Source organism: Eutrigla gurnardus (genome assembly GCF_963514095.1).
Source record: "Eutrigla gurnardus genome assembly, chromosome: 13".
Taxonomy (NCBI): domain Eukaryota; kingdom Metazoa; phylum Chordata; class Actinopteri; order Perciformes; family Triglidae; genus Eutrigla; species Eutrigla gurnardus.
The window spans coordinates 23,366,023-23,383,988 of NC_139936.1; the positions used below are offsets into that span (position 1 = coordinate 23,366,023).

The 17,966-nt window shown below is 43.5% G+C and overlaps 2 protein-coding genes across 2 annotated transcripts in view; one reads left to right on the forward strand and one right to left on the reverse strand.

Moving 5' to 3' along the window:
* Window positions 1-3,632, reverse strand: part of LOC311022707 (breakpoint cluster region protein) — a 28,433-nt gene extending 24,801 nt beyond the window's left edge. Inside the window, exon 1 of the mRNA XM_084024219.1 lies at window positions 1,549-3,632. Within this exon, the coding sequence (XP_083880345.1) occupies window positions 1,549-2,869 (1,321 nt within the window). The 5' untranslated portion in view covers window positions 2,870-3,632. The remainder of the gene's footprint in view (window positions 1-1,548) is intronic.
* Window positions 3,633-4,251: 619 nt separating this feature from the next.
* Window positions 4,252-16,851, forward strand: ift81 (intraflagellar transport 81 homolog). Its single transcript, XM_084025572.1, has 18 exons — window positions 4,252-4,695; window positions 4,873-4,976; window positions 5,072-5,252; window positions 5,350-5,439; window positions 5,596-5,661; window positions 5,941-6,051; window positions 6,673-6,757; window positions 7,296-7,459; window positions 7,553-7,648; window positions 8,622-8,768; window positions 11,618-11,767; window positions 12,988-13,116; window positions 14,126-14,215; window positions 15,039-15,125; window positions 15,225-15,296; window positions 15,554-15,639; window positions 15,854-15,899; window positions 16,096-16,851. The coding sequence occupies exons 1-18, from the start codon at window positions 4,552-4,554 to the stop codon at window positions 16,276-16,278; spliced, it is 2,031 nt and encodes a 676-aa protein (XP_083881698.1). The 5' UTR covers window positions 4,252-4,551; the 3' UTR covers window positions 16,279-16,851.
* Window positions 16,852-17,966: the final 1,115 nt, after the last annotated feature.

Sequence of the window (17,966 nt, forward strand, 5' to 3'; positions counted from 1 at the left end):
TTTTGAAATCTACCACCAGTCCCACAACTTGATCAGAGTGCAGCTGTTTTAATATCAGTGAAAACAGGTTTTCCTTCTAGTTTGTCATAAATGTATTCATCCTTTGTGGAATCAGAAACATTCTGTGCACCTGTTCTTCCTCATCTTTTCTGCAAAATGAATGGAAGGCGGAGCTATGAGTGTGAAAACATCATGACAACGGAACTGAGACAAATGGCACGGTGGAATGGATTTGGATCTCAGTCATCCGAGCAGCGTGCTGGCGTACGCTTCACGCCGGTTATATCACAGACTATCTGCTTGTTTGTCACATGCTTTGTGTCAAAGAGCTTTGGACTGGATCACCTTATATAACAACGCACTATTCTGCTCATCTGTTTAATCTGACCCACAGTGGATAACACTTTTATTGGGGGAGTAGAGGCAAACAATTTTCCTGCTCCAATCCTAATACGCTCTCCGTATCCCAATCCCTCTTTGGCCTCCGCCGGTGGACCTCGTGTCCTCGTGTGTCGTTCACTTTGACAAACGTTCTCGAAGAGGAACACTCACTCCCGCCTCTCCTTCTGTCCTTGGCTTTACCAAGTAGCCAGGACCACTCTCCTTATCCCACTTAACATTGTTATATTGTTAACATGTCAATACTCGTGTTCAATGAGTGATTCTCCATTGTGCTCACACATAACAACAGGAAACCCTGGTGGCAGGCGTTTTGATTGGAAGCCGCATGACACACTTTAAGCCCCTCGATCCTCTTTTTTTCTTTTACCCGTAACAAAGAGCCACCCTAAATTTATCACGCTAGACAAACCCCTTTAAGTTAATTACGCGGCACCAAGGACAACAACACTGATGTGCGCTGACACAAAAACACTCAGGGTCGGACAGGGCCGAGCGGCTGGGAAGCCCGGGGGCAGCCGCTGCCTCAGCCAGAGCATCTCCTGTGTGAGAGTGCTGCAGCACTCAGCGGGCGACGAGCAGAAGGGGGCGAAAAAGAGAGGGGAGGCCTGCTTACAAAGGGTAAAGAAAACACTCCTGAAAGAGCTGCAAAGCCACTGGGTGACTGTTAAGAATCAGCACGTGTAAAGTCCATCTCGTTATTCCCAAGAGGTGAGCATTCCTCACACACTCAATGTGGACAAAGGATGTGAGGAAAGCAAATTAAGATGAATTTGATCAAAAACCTGGACTTTTTTTTTGGTTACTAGCTCAGTTCAACCCAAATAAACCTGCAGAAACCCAAGAAAATGTCAAAAAACACAAGGAATGTGTTCTAAAAATAATAAAGTGCATCATAATCCTGGCTGCAGAAAACATTTTAGAGTGGATTGAGAGTATGATGTTAATATATTAGGAGCATTTTACACATCACTGACTTATTCTGGATCAAGGCCAGTCGAGGCAAGCTCAGACAGTGATTAGGGGGCCTTTAATGTGCTTTTTAGTACTTTATCATCTCTACCCATTAGAAGACGGATCTGCTTTTCATCCTGAAAATGAAAGGCTTCAGGATTCATGTGTGTTGTGCAGTGTGTCTTGCAGACCTACCCAGATCTCCTTGAACACTGCTGGACGTGGTGGACTCCCCATCACTGGGCCAGATCTTACGGACCCCGATGATGGAGGCCTCGGACACCATCGCCTGCTGCTTCAGGCGTTTCTGGGACAGTGGGGTGGGCGGGCTGCTGCTGTCGAAGGAGTGCTGGGAGGGCGAGCGGCTTTTCTCCCTGTACATCTGAAAGGTGGTGGGACTGGGAGACACGTGGCTGGACTGGCCTGAGGAGAAGTCCTCCTCACTGGATGTTAGGTTCTCGTTGGAGCTGCAGTCCGGTGTGTAGCCTCCTACGTCATCAAAGCTGCCGGGAGAGTAGGAGCGCCGCGGCCAGGTGAGGTGTGCGTCCTCCTCAACGCTGTGGTCCTTAATGTGGATGACTCGAGTGTCCCCGTTCGGCATCATTCCCCCAACATACACACTGGTGTAGGGCTGGCATTCTGCTGGCTGCCGCTCAGACTTCCCACCAATGGAACGGATCACGCTGTCTTTCAGGAAGTGTGGGCTGACCTCAGCGTCATCGTGTGACCCGTTGTAGCTGCAGTTCCCGTCGGTGGATCTGCCTCTCTGAACAACTTTGTTGATGTCCGCCGTGGCGGCAGACAGGTTCCCTGGGAGCGAGTGCAGGGACCTCTTGCGCTCCATCTGCATGGCCTGACTGCCCAGGGTGCTGATCTTGTCCGAGACCTCCCTGTCGTTGACTTTAACCAGCCCTCGCTCATGATGGTACTCCACGTTCACGTAGAAGGGTTTCTCCTGGCCGCCCATCACTGACAACCCTCTGCCATCTCCCGCTGTGTGAGAGTTGGCCCTCCTGATACGTTCAAAGTTGGATCTCAGAGCTGCCACGGAGCCTGTGCCCACGGGGAAATCGGGAATCTCTGACTCCTGGCGGACTGGTGACACCCCACCCTTCTGTTTGGCTGGGGATGCACCATCCACCTCTCCTTCTGGATGTGGTTTACACCTGGCTGTCTTGCCAGGCCCCCTCTGCTGCTGCTCCTCTGCTGGTGCCACCTCCGCATGGGGCCTCTGGCTGTCCGGGCCACTGGCCAGGTCTCCATCCTTCATGTGGGCCGTGCTCTTAAATCCCCATCGCTGCCCATCATAAGACTTCCTCTCCTTGGCAAGCAGAGTCTGCAGGTAGATCATCCGGAAGCGCTCCTTGTTCACCTCCTTCTCCAAGTGCCTGATGGACGACTTGCATTTGTCCAGCTCATGTTCAATGTTCCCCAGCGAGTTCAGCTCCATGCAAGGGGGGTCCGACTCTGGGAACTGGGCTCTCCATGCCGCCACAAACCCCACTGGTTCAACCATTGTTAGAGCACTGACATCAACTATTCAATCAGCTAACACACACATTTTCAAAGCCTGAACTGGACTTGAATGTGTACAACTTAAAGCTTCCATAGAGCTATAGGAGGCTACAAGAAGGTAAAGTGTCCTCCAGAGTGAGGAAGGATCCTCTTCACGGGGAAGAAATCCGGTTTAGTTTACAGCTTTACTCACAAACACAAATGCTTCAGGAGCTCCAATCTCGTCAGTCCTTTTGACAGAGTCCCAGAAGTGTTGCAGTCCTTTTATTGTCGCACTTGGTGGCTGGTTGTGCTCTCGTCTAATTCTCCGGAGGTCCTCCGTCTTCCTCTGGGTTTGGTGTCAGACTGACTCTCCGCTGTTGTGGCTCTTCGTCGGCGTTACAGCTGCAGCAGCGAGAGGAGGGGCTAATGGATGGGATTTCGGCTGAGGCTACACTCCAAATACATAAGAAAAAACAACAATCATAATTAGTGGCAACGTTTCTTTTCTTTGCAACGCTTTCTAGTCGAAAACAATGTTTCCGGGTAAAGCAGAAATTCACTAAGAACATGTGTCCATGAGGAAATGTTGAAAGACAGCTGTGGCCGCTGTAAGACAGGTGGTTTGATAAGAGAGAGATTTTAAAAGCAGAAAACGTTCCACGGTGTTCCAGGCTTTTACAGTCCAGCTGGATGAAGCTAAGCGACACCTAAAAACAACGTCTCCTCTGTCGGCAGCACCAATTCAGCCTTGATTTCAATTTTTCACAATCAAAAAGCAGCTATATCTTAATACTCCTGTCCACCCTGAGCTCCAGAAACGTCTCTCTGTCTGACACAGCACGCTCGTCCTTTCACTCATGCTCTGAAAACTCCGCTTAATCCTACCAAAGTTCACAGAGTCGCACGCAGAAGCCGTGCCCCGTGAAAACACCGCCATCTGACGGTTCAAAAGTTCACACTGACACACGGGTGCGTTCAGGTGCCGCTTTGAATACTCGTGAAAACGTGTTGTTGAACGTTATAAACTAATATGCGGCTTGTAGCTCACCATTGTAGCAATTGTTTTCCTTTTTTTAAACAGAGCATTAAAATGTGAAGAGGATGAAACGTCACTTCAAATTCAACACCTGCTTACAGACACATTTCCGTCGTTCAGTCACCATGAACCTGATTTAATTGTTAAATCAGAATCACAGGCATATATATAATATATGCCGTATAATGTGTACGATTAAATTACCAGATGTTGGAATGCCACATCATAACTTCGCGTTTTTTTCGCCCATACGGCAGAATTGTCATCAACTTGTGTAGTATGTCTGCGCACAGTTAGCGCAACAATAGCTCTCTTAACCACACTGTTTAAGCAACTTCCTGTTAGCAACCAATCCGCGACGCCTTCGCGGTTTCCATGGGGCTGTTGACAACCACCGTTGCCTTTCTGTCTGCTAAACTAGAATTAGCAACGAACAGCAACACATCCTGTTGTCTTTATCATTTATAAGCGGGTGTTTTCCATCGTCACCAGCAAGTGTGATGGATTGATTTTTAACGGGTTTTAACGTTTCTTTTCAGTTTGGAGTGCTTGTTAGTCGATGTCAGAGAGCTAAGCTAGCTAGCAAAACGTTAGCCGCGGCTAACCCTGAGTAGAAGAGGACTCGTGTATCTAACTCGCTGCAAGCCCTTTCAGCATCGTTCAAGATGAGCGAGCAGCTGAAATTCGTCGTTGAACAGCTCAACAGGGACCCGTTCAAGAAAAGCTTTAACCTCATCACGTTAGACTCACTCGAACCGATGCAGCTGCTGCAGATTTTAAACGATGTCCTGGCTGAAATAGACCCAAAGGTGAGACGCTAACGTTAGCTTCTACGACTGGCCTAGCTTTAGTCGCTTTAGTGGAATTGTGTCGATGCAAACAGTGGTCCCCACTGTTCAACTCATATTTTATGTTATCAGCCTGTGTGTGGCATTCTTGAATGAATCTGACCTCGGTGACCCTTACGCTGCTACTCTTGTCTTTAGCAAGCTCTAGATATCCGCGAAGAAATGCCTGAACAAACTGTAAAGAGGATGTGCGCTGTGCTGGGGATGCTAAAGTACAAACCTTCTGGCAACCTCTCTGATGTGTAAGCACTAATAATACACTGAGAATATAAATAACCACACTGCACTTTTTATGTCAGGTCCTAGTGATATTTTCCTCATGTTTTTTCTTATGCAGGAGCAGCTTTCGACAAGGCTTGGTGACCGGCAGCAAGCCTGTGGTCCACCCTATCCTCCACTGGCTGCTCCAGAGGCTCCCCGAGCTGAGGAAAAGGGCCTATTTGGCTCGATTTCTAGTCAAACTGGAGGTGCCGTTAGAGTTTCTGCAGGACGATGTTATCAATGACACCTTTCACCAGGTTGACAACACCACTCTCGCATATTTCCTTTCCTCATTCTTAGAAATCTCTAATAACCTAAAAAGCAAAAAGAGACTATGCATTAATGTCTTCACAGTATGAAGAGCTGGTGGAAGGTTTTAAGACCTATCACAAGGAGTGTGAGCTGCTGAGGACTTCAGGTTTCTCCACAGCAGAAATCCGAAGGGTGAACGACATTCAATGACTCATCGCTGAAAGTTATTGGTCTTGACATGAATTTGTTTTTCAGTTTAAATGATGTGAATAATGTAATAATGTGCCTTCTGAAGCTAAGTTGATGTGATGCACCAGAATAAAGGATCCCTTTTTACTCCAATAACAGGACATCAGTGCAATGGAGGAAGAGAAAGACCAACTCATCAAACGTGTGGAGAGGCTGAAGAAGAGGGTAAGGCAGTCCAGAGAAGGCCATTATGATTCACTGAGGAATGAAAACATGACCCCCGGCATATATAATCAGCTTGTCTAATAGACCTGACAGGGATCTGACAGGCTGCAATGCTGTCTTAACAAGGCTGTGAAGTAATGAGCTGTTGACTTAACGGGTCTTACTTGTAGGCCCTGCCAAAAGATGAAACGTGACTCTGTCAGAGGCGCTTGGTTATTTCTGCTGACCATGTGATGGCTTGCAAATAGACAGCGTCATGTTAACTTGTGGATCCACTAGGTGGAGTCGGTGTCCAACCATCAACCGATGCTGGAGCAGGCCAGACAGCTGCGTGTGGAGAAGGAGAGAGAGGAGTCACTGATTCACCAGAAGCAAGAACAGAAGAACCAAGTAAATGCTTGATTGTTTGTGGTTTATCATTTCCTTTGATCACCTCGGTATAATTGACATTAACATTCTCTCATTTTAGCCTCTTAAATGAGAGGATTTGTTGAAACCAAAACCAGACATTTTGTTTTGTTTTTACTATTTTATCACATAATGATCAACCAATTGCTAGAGAGAAAAATAAGCAGGTTAATCGATAATAAAAAATGATCTGTTGCAGTCTTGTTTGATATAGTCATCAACAACTTGATGACTATATACTATATGACAACTATTTGAGATGTTTCAAATAATGCAGAATTAATTTGCAACCATGTGCAAAATTAGGACATATTTGAATATATTTAAGTTGATTTCACATCAGACATCAGACATAAGACATGTTGAGTAGAGAGTAATTTAACCCATCAATCAACTATTTTCAGATTCACTGATCCAACATGTCAGATATGCTAGTTTTTTTTAGCATTTGGAGCATTTTATAGACCTAACAATGAATGTATCATTCATAAAATGACCAACAATTAATGTATTCATTCATATAATGAAATTCATCATCACTAATGAAAATAGTTGAACAAATGAAATGAAAATAATGAGTAACTCTGATTTCTGTGTGTTCAGCTGTTCCAGGCGCAGCAGAGGCTGCAGAGATCACAGCAGCAGTTGAAGGATTTGCAACAGGCAGCGGCGGATGCTAATCCAGACAGTGAGTAGCCTGTCTTGCTGTTGCTTCTGCACAGCTGGAATAGAAGTTCAAGGGCAGAGCAGAGTGATCGGAGGTCGTCCTCCTAATAGACTTTCATCTGTTGAGACCTTCTAATTATATTGATCTTTGAAGTGCTGTATTAGAGCTTATCTCACGTGGAAATTGTCTCCTTTTGTTCTCATCTGCAATTGGGCTCTTTAGCCAGAGAAGAGATTTTCACATTTACAGTTTCTAAAATGAATAGCAAGGCATGCAAGGGTGGAGCTGCACAATTAAGTCATTTATCAAAATGACCGTACAGCTTGTGCCTGTCCAAGTACTGAGCATGCTAATCGACTTGCTGTTGTTCAGGATAAGAGATTGCAGTCAGTATGAGACCATTTTACATATTAGTGGTGTGTTTTTTCATAGGCTTGGTGGGTTTGCATGTGTAAAAGATATTCAGCTTGTTAAAGTTATTAGAGCGGCAGAAAAAGCCTGACAGGATTTCAAACACACCAAACTCAAAGTACTTAATTACAAGCTCTGTCTATTTTAGGCTTAATGAAAAGGCTTGAAGAGGAGATCAAGATCAACTCCTACATGGTCTCTGAGAAACTCCCCAAAGAGCTGGAGGGTATGAGGCGTTCAGTGCAGTACCTGCAGAAAATAACATCAGAGCCTGCCTTGGGCCAGAACGACCTCCAGGAGCTGGAGGACAAGGTGAGGACCAGGATGTTAAGTTTGTATACCTCCATACATTGCAAAATGCTCACATGTTAGTCTCTGAGTGTTCTGCAATTGTCATTTTCACAGATTAAGGAAGTTGATTCTCAGATAAACCAGCTGATTGAGAAGAGGATGATGAGAAATGACCCCATGGATGACAAACTGACCCTTTACAGACAACAGGTGCTGCATTTATTGTCTACCTTGTCTCGAGTGAACTGGGCCCTGTGGGTGCTGACTGTGATGCTGTGTGATGTTCATCTCTGCTGGCCTCGTGCACGTGCACAAGATAAACAAAACAGGGACGCACTCATACAAAAACAGCTCCATTGCGCTCCTAGAGATCAAAACCTCCACAGGGAACCTTTAAGCCTGAGGTGCCGTGCCTTCATTTGTATTTATTAGTTATTTATTTACTTCTCAGCTTTCCACATTGCGTCCAAACAGCATCCTGGACCACAATTTGCTCTAAACGTGTTGTGATGTCACAAATCATCCTTCTATGTAAACCAGTTAAAGTAAGAATCAAAGGGATGGTTCAGATTGTTTTGAAGTGGGGTTGTATGAGGTACTTATCCATAGTCTGTGTATCACCTACAGTAGATGGTCAGCACGTCCACAGTTTGGACAAACAGACTGGAGTAAAGGCATGGAAGTGAAGTAATGTGTTGCTGTGGACGGGGGCAGGCACCCATAAGAAAGGCCCACAAAAAATCTATATCAGTTTAGGTGTACACTATTTTTAGAATATTTCCACTGCTTTACCTTGCCATCAAACAAGCGCCATCAAACTCCTTTTACAACAGTCATTTCACCTCACCGAACATGGAAGTTGCTGGTCTTCCGCTACTTCAATAGTTTTGAGTTTGTTTGTGTAACTGTGACCTTTGAATCAAACTAACCCTTTAAAACATCAAAGTCGCACACTAGCACAAACCAACCGACTGAATCGGCCTTAAACCGGCAGCCCCCATGGTCTACAAGGTCAAATAATTGTCTTTGTCAAAGAATGTTGGTGCCTCGTTGATATTTCTTGTCCATTTCTTGCCTTAGTAACATCCCTGTTTGTCAATCACATTCCCTCTCCCACAGCTTAACAGGCAGAAACTCTTTTCGTTGTCATGTTTATACAGCTCACATATTGTGACTCTTGCAGGCCTCCATCATCGTTCGAAGGAAGGAGTCAAAGGCTGAGGAGCTTCAGGCAGCGAGGGAAGAGCTGGCTGCAGCAGAGAGGGAGCTGAGGCAGAGGAGCAGCCAGGCACAAGCCTCCGATGGGGGAGAAATCATCCGGGGTGATGAGGTACACCGATGGAAGTGTTTCTTACGCTCACAAGATAATGCAATCACTTAACACCTGCCACCTCTGAATTTCTTCAAGGCTGTGTCAAGAACAGAAACATTTGTCTGAATTCTCTTCAGTATCTGCCAGCATCGCCTACAGAAACTCCATCTTTATCTAAGTGAGCTCTAGTAGATTTGCAAATCGCAGAAAACACAAGAGGCTATTTCTGTTCTTATCCAAACACGGACGGGCTCACTGTCTAATGTTACTTATCCCTTTTCCTTACTCTCCCCCACATTCCCATGCAGAGCCATAAATAGAGCACAACAGAGAATATCCAGAACAAGGAACTGTACTGTGCAAACTGGCTGGAAGATGGCCGTTTCCCTCATCATGAGTGTCATCAATCTCCTAATTTAAGTCAGCTGGACACATTAAGCAGACTTGGTGCATAAAACCTTTTGTCTTTATTTATATACTGTGACGAGGAGGATGTACTCCCCCACCCCACCCCCCTTTCAGAGACGTGGCACGGTCTACTCTGAGCTGTCAGCGTTGATGAATAGAACTGAACTATTGACGGGGAGACAAAATAATGATAATATATTCCCACTTTATTGAGAAAAGCCTTCTTCTTTTGCTCATGTAAACATGAAGCTTCCAGTTAAACTTTTCTGTGGTGCAGTAGAGGGACGCTGATGGACGGGGCTGGTGCTGTGACCGTAGGAATCTTGCGGCTGGGAATTATAATTTAAACTGATCTACTCAAACTCTCACCTATCTGTGTGGGGTAAAAAGGAAAAAAATGTCCAGGAAATCCCTGTCACAAACATTTACGGTGCTTAATTAAGCAGTTTAGCATCAGTGCATTATTGCATCAATACTTTTAGACTTTGTGATAGTTACTTAAAACAAGCAAACACACAGAATATGGACAATCGTCGTCTACAATGCATTTTATGGTTTATACAAATCGGTCGGATCTTCTGACAAATGTCCTGGGACACTACATAGCAGAAAACTGATGTAATCATCTGAGCAGTGCGGTGGAGGAGAAGTAGCAACGACTTCTTTGTGCTTGAAGAAATATTATGAGATGTTGTAGAAATGTGCTGGCAATACCACCGGCATAAGACTGAAGCTCGGGTGTATTTCAGCCACTGTCGACGCTCTAAATCGATCCTATATATTATATATGTATTATATTATATTATATTAGTAATTAAGTGGAGTCTGACATACCTGTGAGTCTGACTGAAAGGATGAGAGCAAACTGTTTGTAGAGACAAAGAGGGCCCTTGAGACTACACATGAATGAAGTTAATGGAAAATGTTTTGTCAAACACAGCTTATCAGACTCCTCCGTAGTTGTGGGCCATCAGCCATGGTGCAGGTGATTACTTTATCAAAGGTATTTTCCATTCTGCTGGTTATGTGTCATCACATGCCACCCACCAACTGCAGGGTCTCTGTAAGAGGAATGACTACATCTGCCCGTCATTGGTTGGCCAGTAACATGAAACCACTTTATCAACCAGCATCACAGCGCTGGTTAAATTTAGTCTTACTGCAGTCAAGACACCATCGACCATCTGAATGACATGCTGGCTTTTTCTAAAAATATTGTGATGTTAATTTTAAAAGGCTACTCTGCTACTGTACAGTCCTCCCAGTTATTTGGAGATCTGCTGCACCATTCATGTTTCTATTGTATCGTCACACATTGTAAGTGTGTGTTGTTGTGGCGGTGTTATGTCTGCGCCGTCGGCCAGTTTACCAGCAGTTGGTTTGGGGACACACTGTTGGGAACACTATGCAGTATTACTCGGCTGTGCTAATTCCTCTCTCAGCCACGTCTGCCCTTGATGTCCTAAAATACACAAAGAATAAATGTACGCACACACACTCGCTCACACACACCAAGGTTCACGAATCCCCAAAGGACATGAGGCACATTCTGTGATTTCTGGGGCTGTTCTCCCGTGTCCATGTTCATTTATAGATGCTCTTCATTGTGAAGGAGATTCATTGTGTCCCGACAGACAGTCAGGGTGACTGAACATCCACTAAAAGCAGTATTCTGCCAGATGAAGCTGTTTGCTGTACATAGCTGGCTGTGAATCTGAAAGGATAGAGTGACTGTTTCAGGTCATGGCATGGCCCCCAGTCACTGCTGTCCTCTAATCCCTTCCCTCCCGTGGATCAACCCTTTGTCTTCTCCTGTGGCCATTCATAGCATCTCAGCTGTGCTGGACACCACGTCGTCAAATATAAACTGTATTTGTATTTCCCAAAGAAGCATTTCCATTGTCTTGCTGCTAGCCGACACACAACTTTAAATGTTAAAACAAATGTATATCTGCTATCATTTATATTTTTTATTATTGGATCAAGTGACTACATGTATGTGAAATGGGTCACTAATACGGACTTCAGCTTCCCTGGACTCTTCAGAGCAGTAAGAGGTCTTTCAAATTAGTTTTACAACCTGCAAGTGTGCTGTTATGGTTCACTGTCACAACTTCTTGTGAGTGGTTTTTAATCTTAATCTTATGTGTTGGTGGAGAGGGAATACTGGACAGACGTGAGTCAGATGTCCAGACACAGAACTCTAAATGAATGCTCATGTTGCTCCGTAGTGGCTGCATGCATAAATAAGCAGTGTGAACTCAGAAGATGATGTTATATGAGCGTTGTGTTAAAAGCTTTTTTCCACTGCCCATAAAATCAGTTAATGCAGGTTTAAAGGCCTTTTAAATGTCAGTCTGGCTTACATTTCATTTGAAAGCAGTGTTGTATTCCCTTGTCTTAAAACTAATATCAAGTGTTGAAGGTGATGTTGAATTGTATTTCTTTGTTCTTCGAAGCTGAAGCGCTTGGTGGGGAAATTGCGCAGCAAGGGAACAGTGTACAAGAAACAACGTCAGGAAATTGCTGAGCTGAAAGCAGAATATGGAGTGCTGCAGCGAACCGAGGAGATTCTCAGGCAGAGACATGAGACCGTCCAACAGAAGCTGGTAAGTCTAACTAACCTGATGTTTAACTTTCACGTAAGACAAGCTGACGTCGCAAATATTTCCAGTTAAACAAACAAAGGAAGGAATGAGATCTACTTGTGACATTTTATATCACGTCTTTTGAAATCCTTTGGGGTGCTACAGTACAACAGTTAGATATTTATTTTTCTTAAATCTTTGGTGGTTGACACTTGAATGCCACATGGACCGACCACCGTTTGTTATCCAGCGAGCTTGCTCCAGGGCATTTGGGTAGTGGTCATTAAAGGCAGCATGAGTGATCGTCTCTCTGCACTCGTGCTGCCATTCCAAATGCGCCGTTTTCCCCCCCTTGATCTCCTCATTCATGCAGTTTGTGTTAACAGCAAAGAGGTTCCTGGAAACGGCTTCACACCTCTGTGCGGTCCCAGCACCTGACTTGTTGACAGGCTGTGTGACGCAGGCTGAGCTGCTATTTCTGATGGCTGCATCTGCTGCTCCTCCTCTTGCCTGCATCACATGCAGGATTTTGTTAAAGCAATTAAAGTTTTCCTTCTGATTCCATGTCTAGCTCTTTCTGCTCCTCCCTTTCATGTGTCACCCTGATCTTTCCGCTGGGTAGTTCTTCATGTGTTCTCATATTTTTCCATCAGACAGAGAGATTCAAATGGCGATTGTGATGATGAGGTTGCTGCAAATGAAATGTGCTGTCCTTGTGGTTCCTGTAAGACATGTGTTAAAAGAATTTTCCCGTAAACGAATAAATTCACCCAAGGAGGAGATCGGAGACGTAAGTAAAGTCGACGTCTGACTTTAATCTTGTACAAGAGGAGCAGTTACAGTGCAACAACGTGTGAGGATGCTACAGAGGAAGTGCTCTAATCATTGTTGTGACTTGAGTCTTTTAAAGGCACAGGAGATAACGCGTCACTGACAACATGTAATACAAGACATCATGTGCACAGGGCCCCTGATAACGGTTAGCTGTTAGCAGGATAGCTTTAGGCCCTGTTTAGGTCATCAGTGGAAATACTAAAGTCATTTAAACACTAAAATCATGTGGTTGTACACAATTCTTATAACAACATGAAGCTCTTTGTGTTTTGAATCAGTTTTCACAACCAAGTTGTATCTCTTGGTCTGTTTAAAATGTTTAAACTCAAATTGTAAAGTCGTTGATGAGTGAGTGAGTTTGTTGATACACTTCAGAGTTACCGTGTGACTTTGTTGTGTTTTTCAAGCAAACTGTAGAAGCTGAGAAGGGCATCTCTGGCTACAGTGACACTCAGGAGGAACTGGAGAGGGTGTCGGCCATCAAGAGTGAGCTGGATGAGAAGAAGGGCCGCACATTGGATGACATGTCTGAAATGGTAACCAGAACAAAGAGCAATCCCCTTGTAATACAATGTGGATTCAAACATCCCTTTAGGTTATGAAATGAGTATGTTAGGAAATATTTTTTCCTATTAAGACTATATTTGCAACCTCCTTACTATTGTGTTTGTCTTTCCTACAACTGGGTTTTGGACCCTCAGCTTGGTGTGAGCTACAGAGACATTTAAACTAGATTATTCACTTGTTTGTGTTAAGTAATCTCTTTTATGTGAATTTTTTATGTTTACATGTTAACTTTTCTGTTTTGACATCTTGGCCAGGACCCCTTTGTAAATGAGATTTAAAATCTAAATTGGATTATCCTGGATAAATAAAATGAAGTATTTTAATGTTGCTGCCCTACTGACAAAATAAGGAGACTTCATGTGGCTATGTAATTATATATATTATGTATATATATATATATATATATATATATATATATATATATATATATATATATATACAATACATTATCCCAGCATAGCGCACAGTCTCTACCTTATTTATCACCATGTCATTGTTTTGTCATCGCGGCCCAGAGGAAAGCAGTGGCAACTGATTAGGCCATGCTCCAAGCAGTAGTGAATTTGTTTATCCGCTTGGCAGCCTGTATATTTGCACACATTCATAATGAAGCGTCAAACATCCGAGGCTCCAACCTGAAAGTAGTCCTTTATTCTGGCACTGCCTTAAAGCTGGAACCTCTAATGTTTTAATTAATTCTTACCAAACTGTGACGGAAAATTGTCATTAAGCCTTTATTGTGGCGCTCCTGATCCGTGTTAATCACGTTTGTTGGGTTGCACCTGTCTAGTTTATAATTATGCCTAACTTCATCATCTCAGCAAATCATTAGTCAAAGTCCCATTACCTGCTGCTTTCCCTGCAGGCTTCAAATCGAAACAAAGTTACACATTTCAGCATTAAATACTTCTTCGTCTGATTGTGATTGTTGTATGTTTCTGCTCGTTGTAATGCAGTGTTTGCTGTTGGAATTTACAGGTGAAGAAATTAAACTCTATGATAGCGGTGAAGAAGTCAGCTCTAGCACCCATTATAAAAGAACTGAGGTCACTGAGGCAGCGGTGTCAGGTGAGCATTACTTGGAATATAACACGTCTATGTCAAAAAGTAACCTCACACCCTATCAAATAGCGTTCAGAGAGAACATTCACCACCTGACCACATTAGGATCCTCCACAGCCATGACAAAACAGCATTGTTCTCTTTCAGGGTCGCACACACAACTCCAGAATAAAAGCTGATTGTGATTCTTGTCTCTGCCTTATGAGGGTCAACAGAGTCTTGAAGTCAATAATCTGATATAAAAGGGATACAAGTTGTTCATTCTTCAAAATGCAAGAAAGCATACGGTTCTCACATCTCGCAAACGAATCCTGAAGCAAAAACACACAAACTTAATGTGAGAAAAACACCAACCGTTAATCTGTCCTGACTTTAAAAACAAATGGTGGGATCCTTACTGTGTGTCTACAAGCCAGGAGGAGTTGACTTATACTGTATTTGTGTGTTGTCATGAACAGGATCCATTAAGAATAATTTACATAGTCCATAAATAAATTGCACAATGGGAAAGCCCCCCACATCGCCGAGCTAAGGCGGTGGATTACATTTTCCTACATGTGTTCCCAGAATCGCTCTTCCATCTTACTGGTTAATGTCTGCGAATGAGGAGCTGCAATAGGAAGACATAAATAGACTTTGTAAGAGCTTGCTGTAAGTTCAACTGCTCAGATGCCAGCTGGGATGTTTGGTCGATGTGAAACAATGCTGAGAGTGTGACCAGAGGGTGGAAAATGATGCATTCTAGGCATTTGTCTCAATTCTCATGCAGTACATGACATCATTAGTCTCTCAGTTCCTGTGTATGACTGTTTGGATTCCTATCTAACAGGAACTAGTCCAGGAATATGAGGCGAAAAAGGGCCAGTATGAAAGCTGTACTGCCGGTTTGGAGAGCAACAGATCTAAATTGGAGCAGGTATAGTTCTTATCCTGCACTAGATCATGCAGCCAATAATGAAACAATATGAATAAATGTTTATCCAGTGTATTTTTTTTTCTTGTTTTTAATTCACAGGAGGTGAAAGCATTGAGAGATGAGACGGCGCAGGATGAAAACCGATATCATTATATCAACTCCATGTCAGAGGCCAGTATTTAAATAAAGATAGTTTCTTAACTCTGGAAAACATTGCAATTAGCCACATGGGTGAGCGTATCGCCCACCATTATCAGTTTAATAGCAAGCGAGATAAAATTAGAGTTGATACCCTAAACTATGAACAGTGACTTGCCGCCCGCAGGGTTGCTGCAGCTGGAGTGGATTCATTGTCTCAGCATTTTGCAAGTGATCTGCCTCCAAGCACCCATTGTGGCAATAAACTCCATGTCTCCATCCCTTCACAGATCATTGAGATGCAAATACAGCGGGCGGCTGATGAGATGAAGGCCTATGTGTCCTCTGATCCACAAGAGAGGAAGAAGGCCATCAGGTGAGCATGCTGAGCCGAGCCAGCCAGAAAAATGTATACTCTCCTTACCTCCAGAAGCTCTTATTGCGACACTGTAGAGTTGTTAGAAACTCCTTACTACACCTTGTGATACTAAGATTTGGTAGAACACCACACCTTTATTTAAACACAGTTGATAAGAGCATGTGCAGTTGCAATGGCTTGTATTCAAATGATATCTCTGCTTCTGTTGCAGGGAAGTGTACCTAAAGAACATCTCAGAGCAGGAGTTACTTGGCAAGGTGAGAAAAGTCAAGCTGACCTAACAGATGCCATCACTCTGTCGAGGACATGGTCTGAAGACGGATAAATAAGCTTAGTGGAATCTTACATAACCGCATTAAGTAGATGGACTACATCTTTGTAAACAGTGACCGGGCTCATATTGTCGAGAACATTTGTTTTGAACTATTTGCTCGTTTCCTTTGTGGATTCCAGAAGTTGCGAGAGAAGCAGAAGATGGTGAGGGAGAGCCACGGCGCCAACATGGAGCAGATGAAGCTGTGGCGTGACCTGGAGCAGCTGATGGAGTGCAAGAGGCAGTGCTTTATCAGAGCTCAGAGCCAGGCATCTATTGGTCAGGTGATCCGGGAGGGAGGAGAGGACAGGCTGGTGCTGTGAGGGCATGACAATGAGGGTCAACTGCAGGTCACCCACAGTACATTGAGTAGACAGAGTTCAACAACTTAATGCCCTATATCTCCCTGTAATATGTCTAAATATGTTTTAAATATAGTTGTTGGGTGTAACTGGGCACTACAGCACAAGGTTTGTTTCATTGTTCGTGTCTGTTACACACTGCCAGTGGAGTTTCACTTGATAATTTTGCGTGAGCACCACACTACTCCTCTGAGAATCCACAACGTGCTGCAGGACTCTTCACTTTCCATGGAGACTCCATTTTGCCACATCTTTTAATCACTTTCAATCAAAGAGAACGGCACACAAAGCGGTGCTTTCGAGATGTGGCTGTGGTCAACTCATTTTGGCATCAAATTACCACGACCTTGGACAGGGTGTCTTGCCAATTTTGGAACTCACTGGGACCTCCATTGTTTTGGATAGGGCAGATTAAATAATCATATTATTCTGCTTCTTTTTATTGTGCATATTAACAAACACTTTTCTTCTATTGTAGATGCTTGTTTCAAGATAACCTTTGATATTTAAGACATATTAGATATTTTGGTATTTCTATTAAATGTATTTTCTATCAATTTTGACTCATGTTTCATTAGAATAGTCATCTAAAATGCAACCTTCAGTTAAATAATAACAGACAGAGAGTTGCTCATTCATAAATTCCCACTTATTTCAACAGAATGAGACATATCTGATAGACTAATACTAGAACAACAACAAATTATTAGTAGAAATCAAGTGATGTGATGATAATCCCAGCGTTGTTTCATTTCTTAAACTGAAGTATTATTGAAATATGATGTTGCCTTTATATCATGCCATATATAACAAGACAGATGCAGTTTACAAGAAGGGAGACATGTAACTATCCAAGTCATATGGCTTAGTTAACTGTAAATCCATTTTAAACTTCTGTGGGACAGAACTATTGCTGCCTGAAGTTAAATGAAGAAAAGGATGACTTTTCAACACATAAAGTGGCACAAACATCTGTCCACATAGACTTCGGTTTGAGTACCTCATGTTATTCCCAACAAATGTCTTCACGGATGTTTCGGGATCCCACCCTCCCTCCCACAGAAACTTAAATCTGCTGTTGACAGCCTGTGTCAGTGGCTCTTGTGCCAAGCGGATCAAGTGTGCATTGTCAAAGGCAGCTCGATGTCCATCTGGGCAGTGTCCATGTTATTATTGTTACAGCACCTTGTGCTTCTTGGGGCCTTTTTAAGACCCAGTGCCCTCACACCTCTTAGGCAAATTGGCTGGCTTTCACATTTGGTATGCAGATGTAGTTGATTAATCAGGCTGGCTTTATTGATTGTGCTTTACAAAGTCGTCTTTGCCAAGCACAATCAGGCTGGCTTTATTGATCGTGCTTGGCAAAGACGACTTTGTAATGGCATCCAGAGGAACTAGTTTGTTTCAAAGTGTTCATCAGTTTTTGTCCTGAAACAATGTAAATAGTTTGTCAAACGGTGACAGGCCCGAGACATTGGTCTGTGGCCAATCTTTCTGTTCTCTATTCTGAGCATGAACTCTTTCCTGCTGAAGGCAATCATGGCCCCCAGTCTAGTGTAAATGAGGTAGTAATACAATAAGACATGGGGCTTCTGTAATGGCATGCCTGTAGTCTGAGGGAATCTGTAAAATAATCTGTGAATCTATAC